General features: G+C 46.6%; 3 protein-coding genes across 9 annotated transcripts; 2 read left to right on the forward strand and 1 right to left on the reverse strand.

The window, feature by feature from the left end:
• Positions 1 to 6: 6 nt before the first annotated feature.
• LOC4812837 (uncharacterized protein YER152C) lies at positions 7 to 1,725 on the forward strand. Its single transcript, XM_001353597.4, has 4 exons — positions 7 to 279; positions 343 to 464; positions 536 to 837; positions 894 to 1,725. The coding sequence occupies exons 1-4, from the start codon at positions 118 to 120 to the stop codon at positions 1,568 to 1,570; spliced, it is 1,263 nt and encodes a 420-aa protein (XP_001353633.3). The 5' UTR covers positions 7 to 117; the 3' UTR covers positions 1,571 to 1,725.
• Positions 1,325 to 23,198, forward strand: LOC4813316 (proton-coupled amino acid transporter-like protein CG1139). Of its 6 annotated transcripts, XM_033385528.1 has the most exons (7): positions 14,227 to 14,376; positions 14,488 to 14,670; positions 20,006 to 20,088; positions 20,262 to 20,411; positions 21,185 to 21,997; positions 22,070 to 22,229; positions 22,290 to 23,198. In XM_033385528.1, exons 2-7 carry the CDS (start codon positions 14,617 to 14,619, stop codon positions 22,551 to 22,553), a joined length of 1,524 nt encoding a protein of 507 aa, XP_033241419.1. In that variant the 5' UTR covers positions 14,227 to 14,376; positions 14,488 to 14,616; the 3' UTR covers positions 22,554 to 23,198. The 6 variants fall into 6 exon arrangements, with proteins under 6 accessions (XP_015042982.1, XP_033241421.1, XP_015042983.1 ...); XM_015187496.2 differs by lacking the exons at positions 14,227 to 14,376; positions 14,488 to 14,670 and adding an exon at positions 1,325 to 1,454; XM_033385530.1 differs by lacking the exons at positions 14,227 to 14,376; positions 14,488 to 14,670 and adding an exon at positions 9,921 to 10,030.
• Positions 1,614 to 7,912, reverse strand: LOC4813019 (proton-coupled amino acid transporter-like protein CG1139). 2 transcript variants are annotated; one of them, XM_015187500.2, is made up of 7 exons: positions 7,607 to 7,912; positions 3,574 to 3,778; positions 3,322 to 3,508; positions 2,632 to 3,257; positions 2,398 to 2,573; positions 2,178 to 2,333; positions 1,614 to 2,109 (listed from the first exon to the last, which is right to left on the reverse strand). In XM_015187500.2, the coding sequence occupies exons 1-7, from the start codon at positions 7,650 to 7,652 to the stop codon at positions 2,018 to 2,020; spliced, it is 1,488 nt and encodes a 495-aa protein (XP_015042986.2). In that variant the 5' UTR covers positions 7,653 to 7,912; the 3' UTR covers positions 1,614 to 2,017. The 2 variants fall into 2 exon arrangements, with proteins under 2 accessions (XP_015042986.2, XP_033241422.1); XM_033385531.1 differs by lacking the exon at positions 7,607 to 7,912 and adding an exon at positions 7,179 to 7,253.
• Positions 23,199 to 23,743: the final 545 nt, after the last annotated feature.

Raw genomic sequence — 23,743 nt, forward strand, 5'->3', positions numbered from 1 at the left:
CGCACGCCATCGCAACAAAGCGCATTTGTTATCACGAAATTGACTATGTTATTCTATAAATATGAGTGCAGTTCGGATTGATAAGACCATTAGAAGACAAACATTCTACGGACCAGCATGTCACGTGCCAACGAGGAACGCAAGCTAAAGCATCTTTTCGATGGAGGCGCGTGGAATGTCTACGAGCCAAACATTCTCAATTTGGGTGTCGGGGCTCCGGGAACTGACCTTCTCGAGTCCTGCTGCGATATCTTTCAGCAGGCCACCGAACATTGTCTGGTAAGCAAGTGGCGGCCTTCATTATGCAATTTCCCATTCAAATGACCTTGTGCACTTTTTCAGCAATATGAAAAGAAGGAAAATCAGTCGCTTATCTTTCAGTATGGACCCACAAATGGTTGCTTCGAGGTGCGGCGTGAGATAGCCACATACTTCAGCGCCATGTACGACAGCCCTGTCAACTGGTAAGAGTTGGTCTGCGGTTTTGTGGCTACAATCGTTATACGATTGGACTTTCATTGTTTTATGTTTTTAGTGAGGATTTGATTATTACGGCTGGCGCCACAAACGGCCTGCATTTGCTGCTGTCGACGTTGATTGACTTCCAGGGCTATATATTTGTGGATGAGTTCACCTATATGATAGCCCTGGATAGCATGAAGCATTTCACTAGTCTGACCATCGTACCAGTCAAGTTGAATGATGATGGCGTAGATCTGCAGGATCTAGGCGAAAAGGTGGCCAAGCACAAATTCAGCTCTCAGAGCAAGGAGTTCTGGGGAATGTACTACACCATTCCGATCTATCACAACCCCACGGGAATACTGTTCTCGCCAGGTAGGTCTGTCCTCCGGTCAAATGGTTTTCATTTCATTCTCTAATCTATTTTTCAGAGGTTTGCCGCGGCATTGTCCAGCTAGCCAGGAAGTACGATTTTATTGTTGTGTGCGACGATGTGTATAACATATTGTACTATGGCGAGAGGCCTGAGGCGCGCCTGCTTTCCTATGATGTTCGTTCAGATCCTGAATACGCCGGCCATGTCATATCGAACTGCAGTTTCTCCAAAATTCTTGGCCCTGGCTTGCGTCTGGGCTGGCTGGAGGTGCCGCCACGCATAAGGCCCATTCTGGAAGGTAGTGGCTTGGCCAACAGCGGCGGCTGTTTTAACAACTACACCGCCGGCATTGTGGGTAGCCTGTTCAAGCTAAATCTTGCTCAGAAGCAGATAGCTCACTTCCACGAGACCTACAAGGAGCGAATGCTTGCCACCACAGAGACACTCAGGGCGGAGCTGCCTAAGAGCTGCAAAATGATAAGCCCCAGTGGTGGATACTTCATTTGGATACGCCTGCCGAACACTCTAGATGCCAGGAAATTTCTCGAATACAGTCTGGAGCACCAGAAGATTGCGTTCATAGCTGGGCCTCGCTTCGCGTCGGATGGCGAGAGTGGTAAGCAATTATTTCGTTTATCCATTGGCTTCCACGGCAAGGCGAAGCTTGTAGATGGAGCCCGGCGTCTCTGCCAGGCGCTTAAGGATTATATGATGCTCGAGACCACTCCCTAGGGCTGGCTGTCCCGTCCCTAACCATCCGCAAGGCGTATCATAATATGGCAAAAAAGGTTTATGTTTATTTATATTGTTGTTTGCTATCATATCATATATCATATCATATCATACTTTAAATAAGGCTTATAAAGATGTGACTTGGCACTAAACTACTTATCAAAGAATTCTATAAACTACACAATTCTTAAAAATATCACAAATCTGATAAACTGTTACGATTACTATCTTATAAAAGATAGAAGGTCAGATTAGAAGTTTACACATTGTACAAAATAGAGCAGATCTCATCTGCAACTGCAACTGCATCTGCATCTGCCGATCCTCTTGTCATTTGTGCTGCGAATGCGAATGTCTACCGATTTAGATATCTTCCGTTTGCTCATAATACTTTCGCTTGAATTGGAATGCCGGCTGGCGAATTAGAACTGAATGCGCGACGAGACACTACTCTGAGAAGGTCAGGACGATCTCCTTGAGTGAGGTGTAAGTGCCGATGACAAGCCCCAGGATGCCCACAATGATGAGCACAAAGTTACCTAAACAAAAGAGCAATCAAATAAGCAAATGCTCAATGGTTTCGGGTGGAACGTGAACGTCTACTCACTCAACAAAAGCCAGGCTTTGCGGAGCCCCTTGGTCTCGTACCAGTGCGTGCAGATCTGTATGAGCGCCGGGAAGGCCAGACCCAAAGCCGACAGGCACAAAGCACCAAAAAGAGAGATGAACAGCTCCAGATTGGGTATGGCCACAGCCAGAAGGACTACAGAACAAAAAGATAATCAGATCACTGATATTCCACAGATATGTACATGTCTTCGACTTACAAGTCATCAGGACAAGAATCGTACGGACTGCGTACTCCCAGAGGAGCTTGTTGCGCTGGGGACCCAACCGCTTGCCCACGTAGTCGTTCCAGGTGATGTCAATGGCCACATAGCAGGCGAGTCCATGGGTTATGTAGATGGCAAATGCCAGCATACCCTTCACGCACTGCGACAGGCTAAAGATTAAAGAGATTTAAGGAAAGGTCGAAAGGGGAGACTGGTACTTCCACTCACAGTTCATGCTCCGGCATATTCAGCGTAATGGAACCCAGAACGGCGTTGCCGTAGTTTAGATAGCCAAAGAGACCCATGCCCACGTAGAGGAACACAATGAGGACCATTGAGACGTTGAGGACACCACAGTTTCCACCAAACTTTTGCGGTGTCTTCATCTCATTCTCCAGCGGTAGGATAACACCGATGGCCTCCAAGGCGAACAGAACGGTGCCGAAGAAGAGCGGAAAGTTCTCGGGCTTGCCGAACGCATCTTTGCCCTCGGTGGAAACGGGCTCACGGAAGATGTAGTAGCAGATGATGCCAAAGGAGACCATGGTAATGGCATTGGCCAACGTGGAGAATGGGGCCAAATACTTGAGGTTGCGCACCCAATTGATGAGGATCAGCGGCAGCAAGATGATGATCATACAGAGGCGCACATCGATGTTCGTGTCCCCCACGGCGTCCACAATGGCCTTGATGTTTGAGGCGACAAAAACCACGTAGACACAGCAGGTGCCAAGCTGGTAGATCAGCAGGAAGGTGTTCACTACGGTTCCAATGTACGGGGCACAGGCCCTAAAGAAACCCGGTCCCTCGCCCAAAGCAGTCTCCGCCACGGCCGGATAGTTCATGCTAGGAATCTGCAGCGGAGAATAGGGAACACTGATAAATATATTTAATCCATGGGCATGGAATGAAACCTACCTTCTTCCTTCGGCACAGCTCGAACTCCGCTTTGACCAGCTGATGGATGCAGTACGTGCATATAAACCCAATCACAATGGTGCCAATGGAGCCTGTAATGTAGCCAGAATTGCGGAAGGCATTCGGCATGGCCAGAATGCCCGTTCCTAGAGAGCCCTTCAGCAGATGAAACAGTGTTTCCGAATTGCTATACGATTGAGGGTGGATTAGTTTAAGTGCCTAACGCTCGATCTCTGTTCAATCTCTGCTTACGTTGTGGGATGCTCCACATCGCGATGCTGGTAGGGATTGTAGTCGGGATCCTTGGCCACTATGGCCTTGTTCTTGCTGGTGCTACTGTTGTTGCTGCCACCCTTCTCGGCCAGCTCCAGGGAGTAGGTCTTCCCCATCGGCTTTTGCACGGTGTCCGCATGGTCGCTGACAAAGCCCGCATTACTGTGTCCATTCTTACTCATGGCTGCAAATGGAGTAGGAAATACTATTTAATAATGTCTGTTCTATAAGATCTATCTGCATCTGCATCTGCATGTGCATTCGAATCTGTGTGTCTCTCTATATCTATCTCTCTCTCTCTCTCTCTCTCTCTCTCTCGAACCGCAACAAGTGCGTGCAATGTGCAATGTTCGCTTTGCTCTGAAAATAGTCTGTGCCGCTGACATATTTCTAAATTGAAAGCAGACCTCAACGAATGTCAAGTTCAATGCAAGCGAAGCGTTGCCCCATGCCCATGCCCAATCCCATACCCAATCTCATGCCCATCCACATACCCGTACGAGTTGTACGAGTAGTACGAGTAGTACCCCCAGTGCCTTGCATTTCATGCCGTGTCTGAAACGTGCTAAAATAGAATAAAACAAAACCGAAAAACCTCTCGCAAATGTCGCCAATTTTAGTGTCACTTGTCTCTAGCTTTGGACTTAGCTGCGATTCATTCCCCTTCCCCTTCCCATTCCCCTTTCTTAATTAGAAAATATGTATCTGTATGACGTGGGCAATTTGGGGACATTTTACTGCCTTCCAGTTAAGATAATCTCTCATCTCATCTCTCGCCAAAGATATGGAAAATTTGGCAAATTGCTACAATTTTTCCGGTTCTTCAATCTCGCGAGTCTCTTGCCGTATTATCTAATTGCTCTCGTTGACATCTTGACTGCAGATCAGATATGATACATGCACGTTATGAGACCCGAGATCTGATCTTCTGCCTCTTACGATCTTCCGCACCCATTTTCCCTCCGCTGTAAACCTGAATGACTCTCTGCATAATCTCAAGTACAGCGGGTACGGGTTTGCCTGTACCAGAAGTCAAGTCTAAGACATGCGGAAGTCGTTAGCTGATGAATGGAACTCTCAGAAAATAAGTCTTTGGCTTTTTGAAACTGTATCGAATGAGCATCGGTCGGAATGAGTCAATGGATTTCCATGGGAAAACTTGGTAGAAAAAGGTGCCAAATGAATTATTGATGAGGAAAAACCTTCATAGTACCAGTAATTGCTCTCTTGAATACCTAACGAAGTTGTGGGAAGTTCTACATCAGAGATAGCTTCAACAGATCTTTGTTTTGTACATAACTTTCTAACTGAAACTAAAACTGAAACTGGCGAAAACCAGACACCCTTTCGACTACGCAACACCTATATTCGTAGACAAAATTACCATAATTTATTCTTGGTATAAGCAACTAAAAGCCAATAACTTTAGTAGTTTGTTTTAATAATGAAGTGCAGGCAGTTTAAACTGGATTGGAAGTCGTGGCCCCTAGCCGTGTACGTCTTCCCTTTGAATGAGTCGCATATTTTACTCTTAAATTAATTTTATTTGCCTTTTGCCAATTTGCAAATTGCCAATTTGTTTTGACTGTTTTTCTGCGCATGATTTAATGGTGATGAGATGATTTCCCTGTTCCGTTTTGCCAACAGAACTAAAAATAGGCGCACATACAATGCAATAATTTTTGAGAAAATGTTTGAGCCCAAGAATTCGCCATGAATCGCATGCCCCGGCCACCGCTCTTCACGTGAAAAAATATCATTTGAAAACAGCACGCGACTCGGGAGGTTCGTTGCTTTTGTCTGCTTCTTAATGTATTGTTATTTATGCATTGTATTTGTCGTCTAGAGTTAGCCAAGTTCAATGAGCCAAGTCGTCGAACGGTGGAACGGTGGAGCGGTGGAGCGGCCTTAGTAGTCTGCAGTCGTCGGAGTGGCTCCGATGTCGAAGTGGTTGAGCACCAATTTCAATTGTCAGCAGGCTACGATTTGTATATTCGAGGGCGAAGCTTTTGATACCCTTGCAAAGTGATCTTTTTTCGGATTAGTATACGGTTTTCCTTATGTTTGAAGAGAACATACTAGACATAATTATATTTGTTGTCGTTTTGGTTGGACTATCTTTAGGAAGAAACAATTTTTCATAAAAATTGTTGTTTTTCAACCGATTGCTTCTGTAGCTACAAGTTGATATGATGGCTATGATATATAGTGCTTCGTGCATTAAAAGGAAGGTTCTGTGCAAAGATTCAGACACATGGACATCAAATTAATGTTGATACAGAATTTATTTAGTTCTTAGCTTCACTTTCTGCATTGCAAATCCTCCGCTCAAGCCGATAATACCCTCGGCAAAGATACATCAAGTTGGCCCCACAGCAATTGCTCTGTGATCGGGTTGTCGGTCAAGACGGGGGGCGGGCGAATCTAAGCCTGGCTTCAAAGCATATAAAAGCCGTCGGCCTTGCTCCGCTTATTGATTTGTGAATTGAATTTTTTAATGTCTAATCAGAGATTTGGTCTCTGTCTGGTCTGGCAGTGAATATTTCCATCTGAATAGGTTCTATCCACACACCGCTCTCTGGTAGCTTGCGATGGTGCGAATTCGTTGCATAAACTGCATGGGCGAAGAACACGACACGAAAAAGTTGCAACAGTGTCGAGAAGGGGCATGCTAGAATGCTCCGCTCTCAGACTTCAGTCGAATTATAACGGCCGTTAGCAACGCTAAAAGTAATTTATCATGGGTGATTTCTCTCTCTCTCTCTCTCTCACTCTGACTCTGAGGTGTGGTCGGAGTCCGGGCACTGCAAGAGTGCACTGATCGGACGATATCTGCTTTGAACTGTCTATAGCTTGACCAATGTGTTTCATGGATGATATGCACCCCATCTGAAGGCTATGCTGCTTATCACTTGAGTCCATTACAACACAGATAAAGATCATGTGCAATGTGGGTCTGGAATTCCTTTCACCAAATATCCCTGTGGACATACGAATCACTTGTTATTTTCCTGGCAAACTGCTCTGGCGACCCTTGTCCCGGGCTATTTCTGTGCACTTGATCAATGATTTGCGTCAAACCCCCACTGGCTGGCTACCGCTTGTCGCTGGCTAAATTTAAATGCAATTAGTGGGAATGGAATCCACAAAGGAGCTCTGGTCATCTGTTCCACTGGTTAGCTCACTGCCCGACTTACTTTACTAATTTGCAAAAGACTGTAGTCGCGACTGTGGCGACTCGACTTCCGTTCCCGAAAAAGTGTTCCACTCACCGACTGTGCAGCAGCTGCTTGGCGATAGACGACTTTCTTGTATAACTCGAGGAGAAGCGAAGGAGCGGTAACTTCACTTGGCATATATTCGAATGGTTCGATTTGAAACACTTGCAATATCGCTTTCGCAATCCCCAATTACTAAACCGACACCTTTTGCCAGCCAAGGGCACTCGACAAATTCGCTGTTGCTGTTGCACGGACACGGGCACTGGCTCTGGCTGTGGCACAACCACAATTAACCGAAACACCACTCGCTGAGACACCACAAAATCTGATTCAAAAAAAAAGAACCCTCGCCACGCCGCACACCTATTATATGATCATGTATTATAGTTGTTGGTTGGCTGGGTTGTGTGTGCGATCTCGGTGCGATCTCTCTAGCGATGTGATCGTGTTGGCCGCGCGTTAACGACTAAATCAGACCCAACGTGGGTCACCAGTTTTAAGCATCGCGCGAAACGTTGCACGACGCACACACACAGCGAAACATCTCGCACATTTGTCGAGTGTCGCAGAATCCACAGCGCCAGATTGGGGCTCTCGGGGCTCGCTCGCGGGGCGGACAGCTTTCATTTGTACATCAATCTGATCACTTAGGGCAAATTATAGAGCATGCCCCCGCGCACCGAAAGCTATCATCAGCTGCCACATCCTAGACGGAACTAATTGCTATATCCACAATGATCCACTGATCCATCAATCAGAGCACTAAGTATTCCTGATTCCATAGCGCTCACCTGTTGGTTTAAAGGTATCATCGTTGGGGGGGCTGACACACTTCATGTTTCATGTAACCATCATCATCATTATCATTATCATCATAATCATCATCATCATAATCAAGACCTCTCTCCTCGTCCCGTTCCGTGGGCCACTTTCCTGTCTTGGCACAGACTCGTTGCCAAATATTTGGCTGCCTGTCGTTGTATCGTGTCGCCCCTCGGGCATTGGCTGCTTCTGCTGCTGCTGCTGTTGCTGCTACAGCCATATGGCAAGACCACAAAAGAACCAGTAAGTGCTGTCCAGTGACTAGACTCCCAGTGTGGCAGGTAGCTGTGTACCTGTGGCACTGCACTGAACTGCTACTGCTACTGCTGCTGCAATTAACATGTTTTTTTTCTGCAGGGGGACAGGCGGCAATCGATTCGATTCGATGCGATGCGAAGCGAAGCGATGGCTTAATGCACTTTCTCAGCGTGCAACCGGTTAATGGGGGAGGAGGCGGGGGGTGTTCTTCGGCCAGTCGCCTGCTGCTAACTTGGCCAAATGAAATTTCATTTGCAGACGGCAGTCGGTGGCAGTGGGGCCTTCCTCCGGTCTCGATCTACGGGTACGTGCCCGAGCACGCATTCATTCGCATGCATTGCGCATACGCCGCGTGCCACAGTTTGTGCCTCCCTGGCGTTCGATTATGTCTTGGGGCTGGCATCTACCCTATATACCAAGCAAATATACTTGTGGAGCTCCCTCGGTGGAGCAGAAAGCCAGCCTGCACCACTCGCATAGAGTATAGTATGGGTATGGGGTACGGTACCCATCGAACCGGTCAGAGACGGCGCTCCATCTCGACTTGCGGCTCTGACGTAGTCGCTCTTTCGACGTCTATCCACTCTTGACTTTGGCGGTGACGTTGCCAACCATTTGGCCAGACGGCTAGTCCGTGGTTCACGTGCACATCAGGGAAGCTCGAACCAAATCCATAAACGTTTATTCAACCCAATGACGCGGGAGGGTACGCTTAAAAGAGATGATCGTCCCGGTATTGACTCTTTTCCTCTTTTACTACCATTTAGCACCACTTAGAGGCCATATAATCGCTGTTTATTGGCTTACTTTGATGCCAATTTTATGTTGTGTTTATAGGCCACATATTCGATAGGAAAAGCCTCATCTGACGTCATAAAATTAATGGCTTGGAGGTGTGATTTTCAGATTAAATGTTTTCATAATGAGGATGTACTGGTTATTAAGTTTGAAAGCAACACAATTATAATCGATTTGAGGCCAATTTTCATTATGGAACGTGACAAATTTCCATAGAAAAAACACCACTTGCGGTTAAATATAGAAATTGACGTCTGATGATTACATGCTAAAACTAAAAACAAGCAATCTTTTTGGCTAATTTGTGGAGTACAGTGTGGCAGGCATTTGGAATTTGTTTCGAAACACTTGCAATATCGCATTCGCAATCCCCAATTACTTAGCGACACATTTTGCCAGCCAAGGGCAGTCCGATAACAAAAAAAAGAACCCTTTTCAGCCAAAATTCAAGCATTAATCTAGCGCGTCAGGCACACGCAATGCATGTTGTTTTTGAAATGCTTAGGCATACTCTTTTGAAGAATTCGCTTGAGCGTGTCGAGTAGTGCATCAATGTAAGCAGTTGGGAGCAAGGACGTGCCCACCGATGCTCTACTGTATTCCAGCATACAGTGCGTAGCGAAACGAAACACTCACACACTCTCTCCCGTAGAGTGGTAAACACACAATAAGGGAAAATTGGTTTCGCCATGAACTTGTCCAGCACTTGGTGGGTGCTTACATTCCATTACAATGGAACACGTGCCAAATGAACAGAGACATAGAGACATGTCCATGGAGATGCTTCATTCACATTCTCAATCGCATGCCCATGCTCATTCCCATTCCCATTGTCACCCTCCAGTCAGGTGGTCGACTGCCCTTTGGCCTCGACAATAGTACTCGACAGAACTTTTACTTTCCATTCAGCAACTGAGGCAGAAACATACACGTGAAATGGGAAATTCTTTTTGCCATGGAACCCATATATCATACCGCTGTGCTGGTGGTGTGATTCTCAATTGAAAAATTACTTTGTTATTCTCAATTTGTGGCTCTAACACACAGTTTTAGGCATTATGCGAATCCCATTTCGGGACTGGATCACTGCTCCCCTGATGAGTGCTGATTTATTATTATTATATTATGGTTTCGTTTGTTTCGAATGAAGGAAGTGGGAATTGAGAGTGACACAATTCCTCGGATCGGGTATGGGTCGACTCTAGAATCTAGCTGTGATCCACGGACCTGCTGTTTTGGATCCGCAGTTGGAACCCGTTTGGTCAGGGTGAAAGAAGGTGCTTTGTGGCAAGGTCTCTGGCATTCTGTTCTGTTCAGCTTTTGGGAGATACGAGCATGTAAGTTGCATCAATTTTTGTGAGAGCTTTTTGGCCTAATCTATGGGGAAGTGATCTGCCACCAACTACTGTTTCTAATCTGAGTGGGAGATAACCATTGTCTGAACTTAAAGCCTCTTCTCGTATCTGTATCTTTATATGTTTATCGGCGGGGCACTGGCACCAAAAATGTTGTCATCTACGCGTTTTTTGAGTTATTCCTCACGTTCTGGTGTCTGGGGCCGCGACTATGGAATTGCAATAAAAGAGACCAGACGAGCGTGGCCAACAAGCACCTATGACATCCATTCCACACTCTATTCATACTCGATTTCAATGCTAATGCGACTGTTAGTGTTAATGTTAATGTTAATGCTAAACCGCGTCCATTGCCAAGTACATGTTTCAAGTGCTTCGGGGGGTGGGTGTCACTCGAGCGGGTTCCGAGAGCTTTCAACTGGAGGAGACGGAGCAAAGTTGCGCTCAGATCTGCTCTCCTCTGAGTGCTTTGCCAACTTTTGTTTAAAATTGAATGTCGGTTCAGATTCGCGTCTTTATTCTGTGATCACCAATCGCTGTACAAACAACACTCCTGCTCTCGTTCGCGGGGTCGTATACTTGATTTTAATTGCTACTGATTCTAATTCTGTGCGGAATCCAGTTCCAATCGGTGCGAACAATGACGCTGGCCGTGATTAGTGGAACAGGCCAAGCCTGCGATACTGTAAGTCCCTCGGAAAAGCATTATCGGTTCGATCCGAAAGTGATAACATTCCCCAGTCGAATCGTTTTGGATAGCGGACAGCTCGTTCGCGAGCCTCGAAATTGAGGCATCAATGAGACTCGTGAACACTGAACGTTGCAGTGTAAATCAAAGATAAATAAGATATAAATCATTGAAAATCAATCTGATACTTGATACTGATACAATCTAAAGAGGATACAATGTCATCATCCCTTTCCACTGTGCCCCTATATATATCACTTGAGATTGTATCGTTAAGTGATTGTAAAGCAGGAAAATTATATTTGGGCAGGTGCTTATCAGGGCGCGGTGCTCCCCTGTTTTATGTGGGCCTCGGCTAATCCCTCAACTGGCAGTCGTCCACTGCCTGTTACCTAATAGTGACTGTTCTAAAAGCCTCGCGCTGCTCGGATCAACGGATAATGATGGAATCGACACTGGAACAACAGCGTGTAATTAACAATAAGTACTCGTTAGCCAAGCCCGTGGAAATGGGTGAATAGTGAATGGGGGAGGCGTCTCTAAGATCGGTTGACTGAGCGACGTACTCCAGGCCTTGACAGCGGATGGTTAGCTTCCGCGTTTAGTGGCCAGAAGTTTTAAGCAAAGTGATTCACTGGCTGTGAATCACAGCCGCCGATCCGTTCCATAAATATAGAAATACGAGTATCTAAAATTGTTATGCGATTTATCGGGAATTATCAGTTGTGGGGCTATTTTGGCCACTTGCATACCCTAATCAGCTGGGCAATACATCGATTCTTAATTAAATGAGCACGCGAGACCCCATTTTGGTCTGTCATGACAGTGGCGGGTCCTGTGATCTCCTACCACAGTCCTATTAGGGGCTATCTTCAGACATTCCTTAATTAACAGCGTCATTGAAACGATAGCCGACACTTTGTACCCTGGCCCTGAAGCATTTTGTTAACCTCTTTTGCGGATATACTCAGATAGGAAAGTCTTATCCGCATTCGAGTGGTAGAAGTTTCTTGGCAACCAATGTGTGGATTGCCGATTAGTTTAGATTCTTGAACAAAGTGCTGTGGTTGTGGCATGCAGGATGCCTGAAGAGGTGAGAATTTGAAATTGTGTGATGTGATTTGAAGGATTCAAGGAAATCCTGTGTGAACTAAACGTGTGTGCAATCCTCCAAAGGATCCAAACAGCTGCCAATTAGTTAGCCCAGAAGTGTGTAAAATACTCTCCCAAAACTTGAATCAATTACCTCACATCGCATTCAAAGTCAACAACCTGCGCGTAATCGCATTATAAATGACATGTTTGGGGGTTTTCTCAACAAGTGTTTTTTTTGTGAATGGCTCAAGGATGTACGCGTACGCGTCCGAGTCCGAGAATCGTTTTGTGCTGTGTGCTGTGGGTGGAAGTGATTTGTGCTTTGTGCTTTGCATGACAAGTGGAGTGTGGCCGACACTGTGAATCTGCTTAGGTAATACCCGATCGGTGCATCATTTCTCTTCTCTCTGGTTCCGCTTTCAGCGTGCTCGTATTATTTCGCCTGCATGCGGACTCTGTAATTTTTGGCGAGTATTGCAAACAATTACGCTAAATATTTCAGGCCAAAAACCGGTTGGACAGCCCCAGATTTAGGGTGCATGTCGCTGGTACTCTCTGTACTGCTGATGGCGACGGCTCTTTTGGCTTTTGCATATGCAAATTTCTTAAATAAAACAATTTTCAAGTGCTTGGGATTGCTGTAAATTGGCGTTCAAGTACGACTTGATTCGGATTTGGCCCCGCTGCCACGCCCTCCGCTCCTCCCCCCGATATGATATGTGATGCTGTGAAAGCTGTCGTAGTTATTTATATATATTTATCTGTAAGCTAAGTAGCTAAATCCGTCTAGATCGGTAGCAGAGGTCACACGAATTAAGGAGCTTGATTTTCTCAACAAACAAAATCAAAGCTTTGGGGCGTATGAGCAATGTCAGAACAACCAGTTTTACAGTATAACGACACGCGACAATACATTTTTGAATTGGTTTATTACCTTAACTCTTCGAGTACTGGAAATAGTAACGGAACGAAAAAATTGAAGTATTTCTTACAGAAAATAATCTCGTTTCTACATAACTTTTACACCTTAAGTTACTACATCATCTCTAAGCAATATCTACATAAAAGGCAGGTGAACAGACTGGTGATGTTAACATTAACATAACATTATTGCATCCAACGTAAAATGAATCTAAACATACCATGTCAACATATATTGGATAGTTCCATTTATTGCCGCCTTTATTCGTGGTGGCGCCACTATAGCTGCCCCAAAAGTATGCAAAGATATTTTTGGCCGCAAAGAAACTGTAACATTTTTAGCGGTTCAAATTCAAATTTAAAATTTAAAACCATTCCACGTACAATGTAGGTACAATTTTAAATTGATCTTTACTAAGCCCTCTTAAGTCTCAATTAATTATTGTTATTTCGCAAGCTTACTCTTCACTGCAAGGTTCTTTCCCTGATCTCGAAATCAAGGCTCTCCCCAATCTAAATCCATCGCCGGATTCCATTTAGCGCAAATGCGGTCAAGTTTGAGTGGGTTTCGCCAATCTTTCAATTGCAAAGAAATTGTGAAAATTTCCATAAATATGATTCGCAGGGAAGCAACCGGCTCGAACTGGTTTCGGAGCATATGAGACGACGCGTCGCGACGTGCATATGATTTGGGAGCACGCTCAAATTACCCGTGATTAAATACGACGCAGAAATCAAATTGATTTCAATTCTCCAGCAAATGATTGATCCGACTCTGCCGAGCGGTGGACAGTCGGCCGGCCCTTGGCGTGTATTTTTGGCAATCAATTCCGGCTGCGAACAATTCATTCTGGTTTCTGGGGTTGCACGATTCAATTGGCAGCCAATTGATGCCGATAGCCGACACCCCACAGCATTACCCCTCCTCTAACCGGGAATCTTATCTACGCGATATCTATAATTAATTAGCCTGCTATTTGCCATGCACATCTCCTATTTATCTTTCCATATCGCACCCCTGTTTGAGCTTTCCGAAACGTTCTGATTCATGCAACCATTCGCACGATATCTGCAACCTGTGAGGCATGTGACGCATGTTAGTTGGGCCTTATAAGCGTTTATCTCGAATGCCGCCAAACGGAACTGACTCCCGACCATATGTACATATAAGCTTGCACTCTGAGCTCCAGCCAGTTTCCTTTTGGTCGGCGTTGGGGGTTTCCCAAGGCAAAACTATCGAATCGAAATGCAACCGAAATAACGGAAAACACTCTCTGGCTGGCAAGCAAGCGAGAAAACGCCCTCTCTCTCTCTCTCTCTCTCTCTCTCTTTTCCACGCTCACCCTCTGATGCGCTGCGCTCTCTCTGTCGCTCCGTGGGTATATGCGCTCGCTTCGGGGAAAACTGTTACCGAGAATCGGAACGGATCGGGGGTTTTACTCGCCCGATTCTGTGCAAAGGTTGGCATTCTTGTTCCGTTTTTCAAACCGTGCGGTTGCTAGAACTCCGAAAGAAATTCATTCACTCAAATCCCACAAAGCGCCAGCGGTCTTGGCCTCGTACTTAGAAAGTTGTCGCTCGTTCGCCTACCGTTCGACACCCGGTTATCTCGCAAGTTGCATTAGTAATATTGCATTTCTATATTATTCCTGCCCAAAAACCAAATTGCCCAAATACCGAGTCTCAACCATTGCTATTAAATCTCCCATTAAATTCTATTTTGTATCGAAAAAAGTGCTTGGAAACTGCTGCTGGCACAGGCTGCTGCCAGCGCCGTTTATCGTTCCGCGCACCAGGATAACCGCTTCTGCCTACTGGCCACTGGCTCCTCCAGGATTACCAGCTCATCTGCTCGCTCTGCACCATGAGTTTCCACAAGAGCGACTCGCGGACGCCACTGGCTCCGGCCGAGTACACCGTAAGTAGTGGTCATCTGAATCCTCTCAAATGGGATGGAGAGCAAGGGATCTCTCCATTGGCTACTGAAAGTCTAGTGTTTAGTTTTCTGTCCTCTGTATCTGGTATCGTCGCTCCTCTATCGCTATATGTACGTGATTCTTGTGATGTCATGTGCATGCATGATACAACTGCAATTTAGACACATTAATTTGTATAATGCACATCATCAGCACTCACTAGATAATAGCCAAAGAAGATAATTATAATAGGCCCCGTTTGAGTTTGGGCGATTGATTTGGGGAAACTTTCCGATGACTTGTCGGGTGTATATTTCGCCATATCATGGATATAGACATGTGATTCGGATACTCCATCAAAGACTTTGCGCTAATGCCATGTTATTTTATTGATCGATCGGGTCTTTCCTGCTTTCGGTTCTGTCTGTCTGTGCGACGACTGTTTATGCAAATCTCTAGCCTGTTTGTTTGGATTGAGATAACAAACTGAAGCCTAATTTCGGGGATGATTTCTGGATTTTTCCTTCCGCCGACTTATTGCAGAGGCTCTGCCCTAGTCGTATGGTTGTTATGAGAAACGCGCCACACCACTTAGTTGCACCCTCACTCCTCCCTCTCCGTCTCACAGGACAGCCGTTGTCGACGGCGAGTGGAATTTTCCATTCATTGCGCCGCACTTTTATGTCTGCTCGGGCATTTTCCCATTTGGTCTGGCATGGCAGATTGTAGGGCATCCAAGTGGCCGACTACCTACTGCGTCAGCACTTCTGAGGGTCTCAATTTCGGTCTCTCTTCAAGTATCACGTCTATTGGAAATATATCGCATATACGCATGGTACGTCATGTACCAACTTTGACTCTTGGTCTCGTCCCTCAACTGTTTTTTTCGGCTGCTGCGCAAGCGCCAAATGTTCTTCTGTTCTCTTGTTCGGTTCGCGGGGAATGTGCTGCATGTGCACTTCTGTTCTCTGGCTTAAATTCGAGTACTGGACTGCGACTCGGACTCCGATTCCGATTCCGATTCCGACTCCGAAACTCGGTAACTTTCCACTGCTGCGGCAGAACGAACCCACGCTGGAGTGTGTCCAATGGGAGCAACTCTCTCGGTCCAAAAGCAATTATGCGCAGTTTGCTTTGCCCCACCAGCTGCAACTCTCTCCCTCTCTCACTCTCTCTCTCGCCATGCCTCTCCTTCTATTGAATATTGTATATTGCATCAGCCTGCACTTGAAACTTGAACTACACATCACTCCAGAGGTGCAATACTGACTAGCATAGGGTCACGGTAGCAATAAAGTCGTGTGTTATTCGGACAATCGTCATCAGACTCCTCAATGCAGTATCTAATATCTGCCCGTGACTGACACCAAAAGTATTTGGAACAGGTGACTGGCTTCGATTCGAATATCTCTGATACCTGACGTCTGATATGTGATGTCCGATGCCTGATCATCGCTGAATCGATCATGCAGGGTATGCGGAAATCGAAGTAATCTACTCGGGCTACTACCCCAACGCCTGCACACGTATCTTATCTGTTTGCAAATTGCAGGCGCCCCACTAGCCATGCCCGGAGGCGTTTTCCAACTCCCCCTTTATGGGACAGTTAAAGCCACTGATAGATCTCTCTGTTTGCTAACTGACTGACAGATTGCCGATAATTTTCAATGCAATTGAGCCCTCGGCCACGTGATTTCACATCGAATTCACTTCTCGATTCTCGGCTTACACAGTTTTTCAGACAGACTGTTCTACCAATGCGCTTTTTGTTTGCATTTGTCTAAAATAAATATAAAATTTTCCACTGCAATTTGTTGGCGTTTGCCGTTTTCGTTTTCGTTTTCGTTGTCGATGTCGATGTCGCTGCTTCTGTCATTTCAGTTTCCCCCCTCATACTCCCTGTTACCTGTGCCACTTCCATTTCCATTTCCACTTTTCGCTTACATAAGTTCAATGGCACGCCAGGCTGGGGCGTTTGGCGAGCGTTTGGGGCGCTTGGGAGTTGGCTTCGGTTCCCCATTGTTGACAGTTTTAATTAGAAAACTAAACTGAACGGAATGCATGTGCGCCTCAGAATGCTGCGTCTTTTCTGTTTTAGTCACTGCTGCAGCGGGATCGTGACCGTCATCGCGATCGCGATCGTGATCGTGTTAGGGGTGGATTGATTTGGTTAAGAAAAAGACGTCACCCTTCATAGATTCGTCATGAGTAGAGTAGCGGGCTTAAAGTCTTGAGAGTATGGGATTACTTAAAGATTTCTACGATTCCTTATCGCCGCCGCTATCGCAAAGAGAAAGATCGGGAAATACCTGCCATAAAAATCTAGTCCATGAAATGGCAGTGACGGATGAGTAGGGCAGATGGGTTGTAGGCACACCCAGAATATGTATGACTCAGTAGAAGTGTGAACTTCTAGGAATCTCTATTGAATAATCTTGCGTTTATAGATGTTTTAGGCTTGAGTGGTTGTTTGTTACTAAATTTTGAGTAGTATGTATCTATCAATTTCGTGATAGCTTGTAATGATTCTATCTGCAATTGAGACTCCGTAATGGTTCCGTGCATTTCGTGCTTCTCTTACGTAAAAGCAGATCCGATCCGTACCGATACAATCTGAACAGATAGTAGCCCAGAGATCCCTTGGGTGAAATCCGCTCGCATTTTCAACCGTTTCGTTCCCCGTTGGACTTTTATCATTATCTCATTATCAATGCTGCTCCCCTCTCCCGCTCTACCGCTCCACCGCTCTCTGCATTCGTCACACATTTCGCTATGTTAACTGCACTTGACGCCATTTTGAACCCGAAGTGCGCCAGCGACACGTGTGGTTGCTGCTGCTACTGCCGCCACTTCAGTCTCGTCTCTGCGTCCGCTATCAGAGAGAGCGCTTTCAGAGAGCGGACACCAGCTATGTTTACATTCTTCTTCGAACTCACAATTCTCCCCTCTCTCTCTCCTGAAGCCAGCTCGCAGCTACTTAGAGCGCCAGAAGGGTGCTTGCAATTGGGAAATTGAATAATAAATGATATGGCGAATAAGTGAGCGGCACGATTAGTTCGCATTGCAGCTGTCCAATTATTATGCCCGCTTTGTCTATTTATTTAACTTTTCCTTTACGCATTTGCAGCGCTATTTTGCTCTTTTCTATGGTTCACAGTGGATGCCATCTGAAGCGTAAAGAGGTTGGGATCGGGGAAGCTTTTGGCATGTGGGCACATGTTTCAAACTCAGCAGCAAATTTGGGTCTTGTCTCTAGGGGGAAGTCAATGAAGCGTGAAGAAACGCCTTTGAAGATTATATTTCGGAATATTAGCATTTTGTGTTTGAACTTTTGTGAGCATGATCCCAGTGACCAATATATTTCTTCAAACATACATACATATGTATATATTTTTAAATCGGTAGAAATCCGTCCTGAAAACCATACAAATACCTAAAAAATAATTTCCCCATTCCACATGAAATTTTTCATTTAATATATGTACTAACGGCTATTTTTATCAATACTCACATATTATGGAAAAGCATTCTTTTTAGAGCCTTAAAATATAAAGATTCATTATGTTTACCGGATTCTACATGAGTTTTTACATTACCAATACTTTTTAAATGTATCTATACATGGCGCGCCGCGACGTTTACATAGCTATGTTAAGCGACCGGCTAACATTACCGGTTAACAGTCGTCTCCTCTGCTTGATCGCCACTAACCGTTTCGAGCTTTCCCATGCATTTGCTAGGTGGCGCCACGACAACCCGCCAGAATACAAACAATTCAAAAATACCAGCGACAAAAATTAACAATCAACAACTTTTATTGGATCCAATTTGCTGAATTAAAAAAAAAACTAAAAAAGACGCGACTATTTGCGAATATTTTGCGCTGACTTTTTTGCGGCTTTTTGCACGTACATATTTTGCACAAATTCGCAGTTTCCTCATTAATTTTCTGTTTACGTCGCACCGTTTTATTTTCACCGCTGAAAACAAGCGGATTCCTAAACACAATTTATATAAAACACGCCCGCACTCACCCCTTTGTATCAATTTTTGTGCGGCGATCACGTGTGGGGAGGTGGGGGGTTGGGGAGGCACTGACTGGCGTGACGTCATTCTGCGACTGCACCCAAAAATCGGTGAACTTGCGACGCTTCCCCACCCCCACATTTTCCACTCGAGAGGCACAATGGCTAGTAGAATAATGCTCGTGGGAGCCCCGTCGTGAGAGAGAGCCATCTCCTGGTCTGGGGCTGGCATGGGAGGGCATGGGAAGGAAGGGGGGCGCTTTGGTTTAGTTTGTCGCCGTCATTACACCGCTGCTGGTTCGCTGGCTGTATGGCTGTGAGGCTGCCTTGAAATTCAGTTGGTTGTCGCCGTTTGAAAGAGTCACGCGCTGGGTCTGCATCTCCGCCCACCTCCTGACCAAAGGCCATCGCGTTACCTGCTGGAATCTCTCTCTCTCTCTGTCTCTCTCCCCTACTCGCTCTGTCTCTGTCAAGGTCTCTCTTTTGACCTTGGTCCGGAAGTCGTCAAGCTGAGCGCCCCCGCCGGAAAACCGCCCCTGCCGCCGCGTCGCGAGCAGCAGCCCGAGGCTGGCATGAGCCTTAATAGCTTCGGGCCCGGGTCGGGGTCGGGGCGAAAGCGGGACGGACGTGTGTCCAGTGTCGCGCTTAGTCGTCACAAGCTGAAGATGTCCTTGAAGCGGGGTGGCCCCCCGCCGGCGGCGTCGAGTGGAACGGCGGTGATGACCACATCGCTGGATTCTGTGCAGCAGGTGCAGCAGAAGGCGCGATCGAAAGCATGAAACACACCACCTACCGCACCCACCCCACCTACCCATCCCCGCGTCGTGGCGAGGCCTTATGCTCAGCACACAATACGATGCGGCAATGCTGCAAGAGTTGTTAGGATATTGGCAAAACGATCTAATAATTTGTGCGATGATTTCTGTGGTCATAAAACTGCATTGAACTTGTTCATTGATCTTGTTTGCGTATTTTTCTAATTTGCTATTTGGCAAGCGATATTTTCGTCTGTTTCTCGGCTGCCACTGCCACTGCCACTTCAGAGAAAGATGCAGATACAAAGGCAGATACAGATGCAGATGCAGATACAGATACAGATGCAGATGCCGATAAAGATACAGATAAAGATACGGATAGTTTTAGATGCAATTTCGGTTGCAGCTGCGAAGAGCTTTACATAATTCCCACTCTGCGATGGGACGCTCTCTTGTTGTCTCCTGCTCTTTGCCTCGCACCTTATTCATCTGGCATTCCTTTTTCACCCACTCTCTCTCTTTCTCTCTCTCTCCCTCTCTCTACCTCTCTCTCGTAGAAAATCCCCACGGTTGTGTCGAGCGGCTATGACAGCGAGAAGCCCCAAGGCGGCAGGAACAACGCGAGCATAGGCCAACCCAAGTGAGTATATCCGCCAGTCGGATCGGATTGAATCGGATCGCCCCGATCATTCGATCAGTCGATGCCTCAGGCAGCGGCAGTGTTGTTAGCAAAGTGCACGGCGGCGCGATGTACAAGAACATTGACAACGAGTCCTCCACGACCATGTTTGAAATGTACTCCTCTTCGGACAGGTTCATCCGTTCGGACATGGCTGACGTACCCGTCCAGCAGGCGGCTGGCTCCACCCTGCCACTGGTGATCACGCGCAAGAAAGGCGGCGGCGACTCCGATGATGGCAACTACAATCCCTTCGAGCACCGCAAGGTGGAGCATCCCACATCGTAAGTGCCACCCCAATGTTACCACCTTACATTATATAAACAGCAGATGATCGCTTACGGCGGGCGGCCCTCTTCAATGACTAATCGCATTAATTATACGCTCTGGTGACCCACCCGCCCGCGTCATTGACCTTTTCCCATTGCGAAAGCCGAAGAGAATATAACGGAAATTCAATTTCGTTGCCATTGTCCTTGGTCTCTTGGCTTCCAAACTAAAAATAAAAATAAAAATAAGGTAAATTCGCAAGGAAAATCTCAGGCGAATGAAAAGAAAACGCAGAAAGAAAACGAGAAGCTCCGCCAAATGTTTTGCTCGACTCGTTTATCGTGTGGAATGAGGAACGCTGCTCTCCTAATCACCCACCCGTCCCCTTCACACCCATACGCCCTCTTACGCCCGACGTTTGACGCCTGACGAGAGCAAACGCATCCGCACGGCCTTGCATCAAGAGATGATGCATGAGAGATCGGGCGGTGGGTGGAGGAGGCGTGCAGTGGCTATTTTCGGCTATGTCCACGAAAATCACTATTGACCAAAGCTTTTGGGCGCATGCCTTCGAAATTGTTTTGTTATGGAATAGGCCTGTTATGTGCAATTTCCATTTGTGCGCCACATCAGCTGCTCCCCACTGCAGCGGGCTTTTCCGACGAAAAACGTGATTCGCCCACGTAAAATGTATTCGATTTTTGACAGCAAAATGCGGCGCCCATTAACCTTTAGAATATATTGATCGCACATATGTTAATTTATTATTTGATTCGAATTTCCTTAGGGATCTGGAGACATTTGTGCATCTGCTGAAGGGCTCCCTGGGCTCGGGCATCCTGGCCATGCCCATGGCCTTCTCTCATGCGGGTCTGTGGTTCGGTTTAGTGGCCACTTTCGCCGTGGGCACCCTCTGCACCTATTGCGTGCACGTCCTGGTGAAGTGCGCCCATATCCTGTGCCGTCGACGCAAGATTCCGATGATGGGATTCGCAGACGTGGCCGAACAGGCCTTCTTGGATGGTCCTCCTGCGCTGAACCGCTGGTCCCGCTTCATACGCTTCATGGTGAACAGTTTTCTGGTGCTAGATCTGCTTGGCTGCTGTTGCATCTACCTGGTGTTCGTGGCAACCAACGTGGAGCAGGTGGTGAGCGTCTATCTGGAGACCGTGCTGAGTGTACGCGTCTGGATTATGATTGTGACCGTGCCGCTGATCTTCATGTGCCTGGTGCGGAACCTCAAGTTCCTTACGCCCTTCTCCATGATCGCCAACATCCTGATGTTCGTGGGCATTGTTATCACCTTCATCTATATGTTCACCGACCTCCCGGCTCCCGCTGAGCGCCCCGGCCTGGTAGCCGTCTCGGAGTGGCCCCTCTTCTTCGGCACCGTGATCTTCGCCCTGGAGGGCATCGGCGTAGTGATGTCCCTGGAGAACGACATGAGGAACCCCACTCACTTCATCGGCTGCCCCTCCGTGCTGAACTTTGGCATGGGTCTGGTCATTGCCCTGTACACCCTTGTGGGCTTCTTCGGCTTTCTTAAGTACGGTCCCGACACACAGGCTAGCATTACGCTTAACCTGCCCCTGGAAGACAAGTGAGTTACCTAATCTATAATTCTTAGAACATCAAAACTCATCCAAAATACTGTTCTTTGCCTTGTCTGCAGATTGGCTCAGTCCGTGAAACTGATGATTGCCATTGCCATCTTCTTTACCTTCACGCTGCAGTTCTACGTGCCCATCTCGATCCTCTGGAAAGGGCTGGAGCACAAGATCAGACCAGAACGCCAGAACATCAGCGAGTACGGACTGCGTGTGGCGTTGGTGGTAAGCTATGATGCTTAATCTGCTTTTGGAAGCGTCTGCTGAAACTGTTATCTCTTTCAGGTGCTGTGCGGAGGCATTGCCGTGGCGTTGCCCAACTTGGGGCCCTTCATCTCGCTTATTGGAGCCGTGTGCCTCAGTACGCTGGGCATGATCGTGCCGGCGACAATCGAGCTGGCCGTGTACCACGAGGACCCCGGCTATGGACGCTTCAACTGGCGGTTGTGGAAGAACTCGGGCCTGATACTGTTCGGAGTGGTAGGCTTTGTGGCCGGCACATACGTGAGCATCATCGAATTCCATGCCGAGTTCAGTGGCGGCCATTAAGCCTCCGCCTCGTGGGGCCGCGCAGCTTATTGCTAATTTAATTTAAATTAGTCTTAAATGAAACTCGTCTAAGCACAGGGATGTCTAAGTTAAGTTTTTAACTAATTTTAGGGCTAACCAAAGTTTTCTAGGACTCTAAACTTCCTGTCTCCCCATGTGGTTATCCTGCTTCCCCTTTTCGTCCTGCTCCTCTTTCTCTTCCCCTCACTCCTTTCAACTATCCCCCCATGCCCCATTAGCCCCAGCTGCAAACCGAAAGGAAACTCTTACAAACAACAAAAGTATTTCGATTTAGTCGATGCCATGTTCACCACGCGGACGTGGCATTAAGCTTACTTAGGAATTCTTCTAGAAGTGATTTTGTATCGTAGTGATTTTGAAAACAACTTAGTCGTAATTTAGTTCCTACTATCGTTGTTCGAACTAGGCCAAGACACATGGACGGACGCAGCCAAAATTTGTTGCTTCTGCTCGTCTATTTTTTTTGTTTTTTTTTTTTTCATATACTGTACATTATATACGCCCTATTTCAATAATCATGACATATTATCCAATACACAAAGACCCGTTGCCCCTCACTGGCTCAATAAACACCAGGGGCAACAGAAAATCGCATTAAAAAAAAAATAAAATCTTTGAAAACCACCCAACGGTCAATTATTTGAGCTATAACTCGGCTGAACAGCGGCCGATCTAAGGGTGGCATGACTTTTCGTGATGGGGAGAGTCCTGCCAACCGATTGGCATCAGAAAAAAGGACATCCAGCTTATCACGATTTTCGCAAAAAATCATGATGGTTACATCATTGAATTTGCCAAAAATCGGCCTCATTTTCGTAGCCGAGATTTTGATGCCGTTCGACAGGCTGGATCCTTGCGATCCTGGCCGAGTCGGTCCTCCACCGATCTGGCCCTATTTGCCTGAGATATAGCCTTCCGAAGATTGTGATTTGCGTATCTTTAAGATACTGGTTATTTCTGCAAGCTATATCTCGGCTACACAGCGGCCGATCGGGGCGCGGCATGTCTTTTCGTGATCAGAAGAGTCCTGCCAACCGATTGGCATAAGAAAAAAAGACATTCAGCTTATCACGATTTTCGCAAAAAATCATGATGGTTACATCATTGAATTTGTCAAAAATCGGCCTCATTTTCGTAGCCGAGATTTTGATGCCGTTCGACCGGCTGGA

Source organism: Drosophila pseudoobscura, chromosome X (assembly GCF_009870125.1).
Source record: "Drosophila pseudoobscura strain MV-25-SWS-2005 chromosome X, UCI_Dpse_MV25, whole genome shotgun sequence".
Classification (NCBI taxonomy): domain Eukaryota; kingdom Metazoa; phylum Arthropoda; class Insecta; order Diptera; family Drosophilidae; genus Drosophila; species Drosophila pseudoobscura.

What these genes read in the sequence shown, in the direction of transcription:
- LOC4813316 (XM_015187498.2), top strand. Translation starts at nt 19,266, where the DNA reads ATGAGCCTTAATAGCTTCGGGCCCGGGTCGGGGTCGGGGCGAAAGCGG. An exon ending in CGCTGGATTCTGTGCAGCAG is followed by an intron (nt 19,443 to 20,005) that starts GTGCAGCAGAAG and finishes TCTCTCTCGTAG; the next exon opens with AAAATCCCCACGGTTGTGTC. An exon ending in GCGAGCATAGGCCAACCCAA is followed by an intron (nt 20,089 to 20,261) that starts GTGAGTATATCC and finishes CTCTTCGGACAG; the next exon opens with GTTCATCCGTTCGGACATGG.
- LOC4813019 (XM_015187500.2), bottom strand. Translation starts at nt 7,652, where the DNA reads ATGAAGTGTGTCAGCCCCCCCAACGATGATACCTTTAAACCAACAG. An exon ending in TGATACCTTTAAACCAACAG is followed by an intron (nt 3,779 to 7,606) that starts GTGAGCGCTATG and finishes CTCCATTTGCAG; the next exon opens with CCATGAGTAAGAATGGACAC. An exon ending in GATGTGGAGCATCCCACAAC is followed by an intron (nt 3,509 to 3,573) that starts GTAAGCAGAGAT and finishes TCAATCGTATAG; the next exon opens with CAATTCGGAAACACTGTTTC.
- LOC4812837 (XM_001353597.4), top strand. Translation starts at nt 118, where the DNA reads ATGTCACGTGCCAACGAGGAACGCAAGCTAAAGCATCTTTTCGATGGA. An exon ending in TACGACAGCCCTGTCAACTG is followed by an intron (nt 465 to 535) that starts GTAAGAGTTGGT and finishes TTATGTTTTTAG; the next exon opens with TGAGGATTTGATTATTACGG. An exon ending in GGGAATACTGTTCTCGCCAG is followed by an intron (nt 838 to 893) that starts GTAGGTCTGTCC and finishes TCTATTTTTCAG; the next exon opens with AGGTTTGCCGCGGCATTGTC.